The sequence below is a fragment of the Diceros bicornis genome, chromosome 31 (assembly GCF_020826845.1).
Source record: "Diceros bicornis minor isolate mBicDic1 chromosome 31, mDicBic1.mat.cur, whole genome shotgun sequence".
Lineage (NCBI taxonomy): Eukaryota > Metazoa > Chordata > Mammalia > Perissodactyla > Rhinocerotidae > Diceros > Diceros bicornis.
In genome coordinates this window covers 21,575,568-21,584,682 of record NC_080770.1, presented here as the reverse complement: position 1 = coordinate 21,584,682, position 9,115 = coordinate 21,575,568, and the positions used below count along the sequence as shown (strand labels likewise).

Genomic DNA, 9,115 nt, shown 5'->3' with positions numbered 1-9,115 from the left:
GTATCTTATTGGTATAATTAGAATGCAAATCTAACATTATAAATCATTTAAGCACTTTATTTATGGATTTAATTTTTTTTATGCAGATGAGTTCATAGCTCCTGGTTTCACATCAAATCGCACAGAATCATAGAATAAAAGTGCCAGAAAGTAATTTAGTAATTATAAAGACCAAAGCCCATGTCCCAATCCAATTATAAAAGAGGAAAATGCAGCCAGAAAATGTAAGCCCAAGGAGAGAAAATAATTTGAAAATTACAGAAACAAATTTCACTATTCTGGTGGAATTTGTTCTCTTGGGCTTTTCTGATATTCCCAAATTCCACTGGTTTCTTTTTGGAGTGTTCTTGGTCATCTATATGATTATCCTGTTGGGAAATGCTATTATTATTCTAATAACAAGAGTAGATTCCACTCTTCAGACCCCCATGTATTTTTTCCTCAGCAATTTTTCCTTCCTAGAAATCTGTTATGTATCTGTCACACTTCCCAGAATGCTCATGGACCTTTGGACCCAGAAAGGAACTATTTCTTTTTTTGCCTGTGCTGCACAAATGTGCTTCTTCCTTATGCTGGGAGCCACCGAGTGTTTCCTTCTGGCCATGATGGCCTATGACCGCTATGTGGCCATTTGTAACCCTCTGCACTATCCTCTTGTCGTGAACTACAAGGTCTGTGTCCAGCTGGTGGCTGTCTCCTGGATCAGTGGAGTTCCAGTTGGGATAGGGCACACATGCCAGATTTTCTCTCTGCCCTTTTGTGGTTCCAACCAAATCAACCACTTCTTCTGTGACATCCCCCCATTACTGAAGCTGGCTTGTGGAGACATTTTTGTGAATGAGATGGTGATCTACATGTTTGCTGTATTGTTTGTCACTGTTCCCTTTATGTTGATACTTAGGTCCTATAGCAGAATTATCTCTACCATCTGGAAGCTGCCGTCAAATACAGGACGGACCAAAGCATTTTCAACTTGCTCTTCCCACCTCATAGTTGTAGTTTTATTCTATGGATCAGCCACTGTCACCTATTTAAAACCTAAATCCAACCAGTATGAAGGAACAGACAAACTGCTCTCTCTTTTCTATACCGTTTTGACCCCAATGTTTAATCCTCTGATATACAGTCTGCGGAACAAAGATGTTAGAGAGGCACTGAGAAAATTTCTTCTCAAATTATCAGCATTGTGAGACATTTGAACTAACAGAAATTATTGTTTTACATATTTAATTTGTATGTAGATTTAATTGAAATCTACTTTTCACTACTGTCTTAAATTTTTAAGTAAGCTAATGACGTAATTTCCTTTAGTAAACCCTTGTGTTCTCAGAGTTGTGACAATTGTGTTCATTTATTTAGTAGTTTTACTTTTAAAGATCAATGTCCTCTTCACTGTAAACTAGTAAATAGAGATGTGTAAATAAACAAGATGATGTGATATGTAGTATGTTCTATAATTGAAATCATACCGTTTTTTATTCTTTCACTGATGCCTTTCTAGACATTATCTTAACATTCTCTATTAAAGAGATAAAACATCTTTAGATGCTACAGAGTCATTACTAAATGATTCCTTTATAGAAACAAAAGCTTAAGTGCATAAGGATATATGTATAAGAAGGACTAATACAAACAATGAATGTGTAATATAATGTTTATTGAAGCACTTTTTTTCTGAGCAAAAAAACTGGAAAAATGAATGCTTATATTGAAAAATATTTTAGTAAATATGGTGCATAAACATAACAAACACTTATGGAGTCTTTAAAAAGACCGTTACACATATACGGTAATGGCCCCCAATATACCGTTCCTTCTTGTATCCATGCCTTTTGGTCATCCCTTGATTCTTGATTTAGCCATGTGATTGTCTTTGGTGAGTACGTCATTAGTAAACATAAACAACACTTGGGCATTAGGACGTGTCTTCTCTAGGAATGGAAATCTTTCCACCACTCTGTCAAGAATATCAAACTAGACTCCTGGACAATGAGAAGGAAAATAGAAAGAAGCCACAGCTCATATATAAACCATATACTGATGAAATCAAATTTAAACAGACTTACAATATCTATTTTAAATGTTGTTCAAAAGATTATTCAACATTCTCTACTAGATCTTTTTATTTTTATTTTTTTGGTGAGGAAGATCAGCCCTGAGCTAACATCCATGCTAATCCTCCTCTTTTTGCTGAGGAAGACCGGCTCTGAGCTAACATCTATTGACAATCCTCCTCCTTTTTTTCCCCAAAGCCCCAGTAGATAGTTGTATGTCATAGCTGCACATCCTTCTAGTTGCTGTATGTGGGACGCGGCCTCAGCATGGTCAGAGAAGTGGTGTATCAGTGCGCGCCAGGGATCCGACTGGGCCGCCAGCAGCGGAGTGCGCGCACTTCACTGTACGCCACTGGGCAGGCCCCTGCTTTTTCTTTTTATTGTGTCTATACAAGATGATGGATGCTAACTAATCTTATTGCATAATCATTTTAAGTCAAATCATTATGCTATACAACTAAAACTTGCAGACATGCAAATGAATACTCATGGACACAAACTGAAATAACGTACAGCCAGCAAGCTCATGCTTCAAGAATTTTCCAGGCAGAAGGAGTATAACAGAAGGAAACATGGGTCTAGACAAAGAAATAAAAAACATAAAAAAATGTAAAAATGAAGGTAAGTATAAAATATATTGAGTTTTTAATTTTAATTACTTCAAAAAATGAATGACAAGAAAAACTATGCTGATGAATTGTAAGTTTAAATATTACATAAAAGTAAAATTTATGACAAAATAATACAAAGAATGGCTAAATGTGATTTGTCAGTGTTTTGTTGAGAATTTTTACATCTGTATTCATAAGAGTTAACAGCCCATTTACCATTTGTTTTCTTTACTTGTGATGTCTTTGTCTGGCTTGACATCAAGGTAATACTGATGTCACAGAATGAGTTGATAAGTGTTTCCTCTTCTATTTCCTGGAATAAGCTATGAAAGAGTGGTAGCGATTCTTTTTTAAATGGTGGAATTCACCAGCGAAACCATCTGGGCCTGGGCCTCCTCCTTGGTATCTACCCAAGATAATTGAAAGCATATGTACAAAAAAGTGCATAAGCGGGGCCGGCCCGGTGGCGCAAGCAGTTAAGTGCGCGCGCTCCGCTGCGGCGGCCTGGGGTTCGCTGGTTCGGATCCCGGGCGCGCACCAAAGTACTGCTTGGTAAGCCATGCTGTGGCGGCGTCCCATATAAAGTGGAGGAAGATGGGCACCGATGTTAGCCCGGGGCCGTCTTCCTCAGCAAAAAAAGAGGAGGATTGGCAGATGTTAGCTCAGGGCTGATCTCCTCACAAAAAAAAAAAAAAAAAAAAAAGTGCATAAGCATTATGGGTAATAGTCAAAGAGTGGAAACAACTCAAATGTCCATCAACTGATGAATGGATGAACAAAAAATAGTATCTCCACACAAAGGAATATTGTTGGGCAATAAAAAGAAATGAAGTACTGATAGATGCTACAACATAGATGAACCTCAAAAACATATTTCTAAGTTAGGTGATCAAGACCACATATTGCATGATATGATTTATATTAAATGCCCCAAATAGGCAAATCTATAGAAAGAGAAAATGTGTTAGCGGTTCCTAGGTTTGGGGGTGGGAGAATGGGGAATGACTGTTAGTCAGCGCAAGCTCTCATTTTGGAATGACGAAAATTCACAACTCTTTACACATACCAAAAATTGTTTCTTAAGCCTTATCTAGTTCTAAAAATCATTTGCATTTGATAAGGGAAAAAAAGATCATATGAAACAAACAAACAAAAAGTGAAAAGATCCCATAAAAATACAGCAGTAAGAGAGAGAGAGGATAGAAAGAATATACAGACAAAGAAAGTAGAACATGCGTATGAATTGATCCTTCACAGAAGAAAACAAAGCCAAAGTGACAGCAGAAATATCACAAGCCATGATCAAGATTTCTTTTCTGAATTGAAAGAAGATTTGAAACTTCCTATTGGAAGAGTCCATTATGTTCTACGTCAGCAAGGGATGATCAGCACTAAATTATATGTATTAAGTCAGTATTTCCTATAGAGGATCAGAGCAAACAACTTCATTACTTTTAAGGACTGGGAAAATAAATTGACAACACATTTTTCAAAAGCAATACTTCATGTCAAGATAAAATGGAATCAAGGAAACTGAAAAAAAACATGAAAATGAATGTAAGATTAAAGGTAGCAAAACTGAAATTTAAGTGTCAACTACTCATGTCAATATTTCTCATAGTAGGAAACCAAGAGGCTGTATCTAAAAAAGGACAGTGGGGGTAATATAAAGGTGATTTTTAAATGTGTTTGTATGACCGTGTATATATGCTTGTGTATGCCTCTGTGTGTTACGATGCATATTTGTAACATGGACATTATGACAAAGCAAAGACTAAATATATATTTAGCAATAATTAAAATTACACCTAGCATACCTTAAAAAAAAAAAAAGACCTTCAGTATAGTCTTTTAAATGCAAATATATTATGAATTGTTTCCAAAATGTAAAAATAAAAGCCCCGGCAATGATATATTTAGGCAATACACATGAAAAGAAAGCATTGGTTCTAATGTTGATATCAAGAAACACAGAATGCAAGAATAGCATCAAACTAAATTAAAAATGGATATTCTGTAATGATAGACTGTAATTCACAATGAAGACTTAGCAGTAAGTGTTATCTATGCAAAAAGTATTGTAGCAACAAATATCTTAAATCAGGAAATTTCTCATCTGGGAGATGCAAAGACAAACATAGAAACATTTTAACATTAGGAAAACCTACCACACCTCTATTATTTTTAGTCAACCAAACATTAATGAGGACATAGCAGAATTACTACCCAGGCAATAAGATGGTTTTTACAGATAAGGATGTATTATACATTAGCCGCAATAAGAGAAGATTCTCTTTCTTTTCAAGAGTATGTGCAGCATTTGTGAAAAATGTCAATATTAGCAAAAAATAAGGTCTGAATACAGAAAAGAACACATACTGCATTCTGTTTTGAAATAAATGACAATTTAAAAAAATTTTTCAAAATATTCCATTTAGCCATTTAAAAATAATTAAACTGCTCCTAATTCAAAGAGAAACTAGGAAAAAGTCAGAAATATTGCTACTGAAAGTGTGAGAGTAAAATATGTGGGATGCCACTGACATGATGTCACTGGAAAATCCACATCCAAATCAGAAAGTTAAAAAAGAACAGCGAAGTAGACCAATGGAAGGAAGAGGACAAACTTAAAAGGGAAAAACAAACCAGATAGTCTAAAAAAAATAACAAATATTTAAATGAAAAATGCCATCTCTGTTTCATATATATCTCTAAAGTGAATTAAACTGTTTTTGACAGTATGCTACCTAAAATATTCACTCATTAAGGGAATATTTATTGAGCAACAATATGTGCCAGACATGGTTCCAGACTCTGGAAAATAGATTAGACAATAAATTAAATATAAATTAAAATGCATATTATGTAAAATAATGATAAGCACAATGGGAAAATTTAAGAAAGATGGAATATGAGGGGATACAATGGGGATAAATTGCAATTATTATAACATAGTCAATGAGATCCTCACTAGTAAGAGACATGGAAAGGAAAGAATCATGTGAATAGCAGTGTGCAAATGAAGCCGGCTATCTGAGGGATACTGTAGGTATTAAACCAATTTGCTATTTTTCCTGTTTAACTTGAGGGGTGACTCAGGGGTCTCGAGGATTTGTGAGCTTGTTTTGCAGGAGAAAGAGAATGCCTTCAGGGAGGTTGCTGCGATCACAGGAAGGCCGGCCCTCAGCAGCCAGTGATGCCCGGAAGTCAGACTGCCCAGAGGCTTATCAGGAGTGACCCCTTTGTTTCCCTAAAGTCCTTCCTGCCACGCCCCTTAGCTCTATAAACCCCCCCTGCTTTCTGTTCTAGGGGAGGTGGATTTGAGCCGACCCAGACTCCCACCTACTTGTTTTAGCCAATTCGAATAAACCTTTCTCATCTCCAAGCACCGATGTCTCAGTGTTTGGCTTGCTGGGCATCGGGCACATGAATTTGAGATTAAGAGGTTCGGTATCACAAAGCCTTCCAAACACGGGAAAGGAAATGCAGAAAAATTGTGGGGGGAATTTATTGTGGTAAGAGGAACTTTGTGTGTGTAATGCTGCAGTGTTACTTAAACTTAATAATTGCAATTTAGAGAAATATCCTAAGGTTATACTCTATTTTCTAGGAGACTGTTCTGTTGGTACTACATGGGTCTTTACAAAATATAATAATAATAATAACAATAATTGATGATGATGAAAGAAAGTAAAGAAGAAAAAAGTACTACCACTTATAATAAATTTTGAAGAAGACATGTCTTGCAATGCAAATAAGGTCTGTTGGCAAGAGAGACAGGGCTGAACACGTGCATAGTAAAGCCTCTCTTCTGTGCCTTGGTTCATAGGCCTGGACACTGAGGGGTAGGAGTCAAGAAAAGAAACAGAACCCAAGCCCTGTAGGGAAACCCATAAAGATGGCCAGGGCTTAGTTGTGGGAAGAGGCCAATCTGCCAGCCAGTAGTACCTTATTCTCTGATGTGCTTGTATTTTGTCACTCTTGAGTTTAAGTATAATCCTGACAAATGCTAATGCCTAGTGTCTGTGAAAAAGAATGGGTTTAATGTCCATACTCTGGATGAAATAATGAAATAATAAAAGGAGGAGAAATGCACCCTCACAAACAACATGATAATGGACAGCAGGAATTTGAACACATTCTCTGTGGTCCTTGAACCACAGGTTGGAATTAGATTGCTGCAGAAGCATTAATCTAAGGATGGAGCAGAGTGCTTTGAACTGGAGTCAGATGCCAATGACCCCATGGAGAGTGGATTGGGATTATGTGAGCTGTGGTTTGTTATCGGTTAGGTGGTATTTGCTCAAGTAGGCAGATATAAAGCTACTTATAATTTCAACTATGGGAGTCTGTCCAGTTTGAGTGATATGGAGATGAAAGATAATACTTACAATTTAATGTAAAGGTTACATACATGTATGTCTTTGTGCGTGTGTGTAAATAAATCAATATTTGTATGTTGAAATCTTAACCCTCAGCACCTCAGAATGTAACTGTATTTGGAGATAGAGTCTTTGAGGAGATAATTATCTTAAAATTAGGCATTTAAGGTGGGCCTTAATCCAATATGACTGTTGGCCTTATAAGAGGAGGAGATCATGGTGTGAATATTCAGAGAGAACAGATCACGTGAAGACATAAGGAGAAGATGGTCATCTGCAAGCCAGGGAGAGAAAGCCTTCAGAAGAAGTCAACCTGGTCAAGACCTCGATCTAAAAGCCTAGGATCCAGAAGAGAAAATAAATTTCTGTGGTTTTAGCAATCCAGTCTTTGGTGCTCTTTTGTGGCAGCCGTAGCAAAATAACACAATCAGTGTCAGCATATATATGTACGTATGTGTGCATATATATATATAAACTAAGAAGCAGATGGATGACAGTTTTCTGCACGTGTGAAGACTGCATAGATATTGGGTTGACTATGATCTTTATTTAAAAATTTCTGAGAAGAACAGAAAGGAACTATGAAACTAAAAAAAACACTTTATTCATAACGTTTTGATATGGAGACAATGAACATTAATCTTAATTGGTTTCAATTTAACATTTAGTGTGAAGAGTATACTTTACTGATAAACATATTTTTCCCAAACACTCTATTCACTGCCTCCTTTACATCTTTGTTCCTTAAACTGTAGATGATGGGATTCAGCATGGGGATGGCAATGCTGTAAAAAATCGACACTATCATGTCCCGGTCCAAAGAGTAGCTGGAACTTGGTCTCACGTACATGGAGAAGACTGTTCCACAGTAAAGTCACACTCCAGTTAGGTGAGAGCCATATGCAGAAAAGACTTTTCGTCTCCCTTCAGCAGAATGCATCCTCAGAATGGCCACCAGAATGAAACCATAGGAGACCAGGACGATCAGGATAGTGACTATCTCAATAACGCCCGTAAAGTAGAACACTAGAAGATGGTTTTTGCTTGTGTCAGAACAAGAAATGGCGAGGACAGGAGGGATGTCACAAAAAAAACGTCTAATTTCATTGGATGCACAGAAGGATAGAGTAAATGCCGCCCCTGTGTGCACCGAAGCGTTCAAAATGCCACAAAGATAGGAAACAATGATGAGCGGCACATAGACCCTGGGTGACATGTTGACTGAATACAGCAGAGGGTGGTAGATTGCTATATAGCTATCATATGCCATTGCAGCCAGGAGAAAGCATTCTGTGGTCCCAAATGTAACATAGAAAAACATCTGTGCTGCACATCCAAGGAATGAAATAGTTTTATTCTCTGCTAAGAAATTGAGCAACAATTTTGGAGTGACAACTGAAGAACAGCAGACATCCAGGAATGATAACACACTCAGAAAATAGTACATAGGGTTGTGCAGCCGGGAATCCCCAATGACCAATACAACCAGTCCCAAATTTCCTACCAGAGTGAAAAGATAGATTGCTAGAAAGAGCAAAAATAGGAAGACTTGCACCTCAAAATCACATATGAAGCCCATCAATATAAACACAGTAACTTCACTCACATTCTTCACGTGGATTGTGTATAAATCTACATCTGATGGCAACCCCGACATTTCAGTTATTTATATGTTCTAAATGTGATCTTTTTGCAAATAGAACCCACCCAATTTTGTCCTCATGTTTGCTTCTGAGAGGGCCTGTTGGAATCCTTGGCAGTGAAGGAATAGGCAGTGATGAAGAAGTTGGGTCCACGTGGATGTGTTACCCTGTATAAATAAGTAAAGAAATTATTTCATTCAGTTGTTTGGTTAAGTCTGTCATGTTAAAAAAAAGCCAATTTACTTGGTTTAATTTTTAGTTTATTTTCTGTTAAATTTACTCCCTCCTGTCTTCCTATTACATCATCTTAAAATTCACAAAGACAAATGGATATACAAATTTTTAAATCAGAAAGTATTATCATAGAAAGTATTACACATCTGAGTACTAACCCTAGATTTTCACAGTGTGCATGAAATGCCTCT

The 9,115-nt window shown here is 36.8% G+C and overlaps 1 protein-coding gene and 1 pseudogene across 1 annotated transcript; one reads left to right on the top strand and one right to left on the bottom strand.

Moving 5' to 3' along the window:
* The first annotated feature begins 209 nt into the window (after window positions 1–209).
* LOC131395810 (olfactory receptor 10AG1-like) lies at window positions 210–1,190 on the top strand. The gene has a single exon (XM_058527629.1). The coding sequence runs from the start codon at window positions 210–212 to the stop codon at window positions 1,188–1,190; it is 981 nt and encodes a 326-aa protein (XP_058383612.1).
* A 6,521-nt stretch (window positions 1,191–7,711) lies between these two features.
* Window positions 7,712–8,851, bottom strand: LOC131395809 (olfactory receptor 5T1-like; annotated as a pseudogene).
* Between the last annotated feature and the right edge of the window lie 264 nt (window positions 8,852–9,115).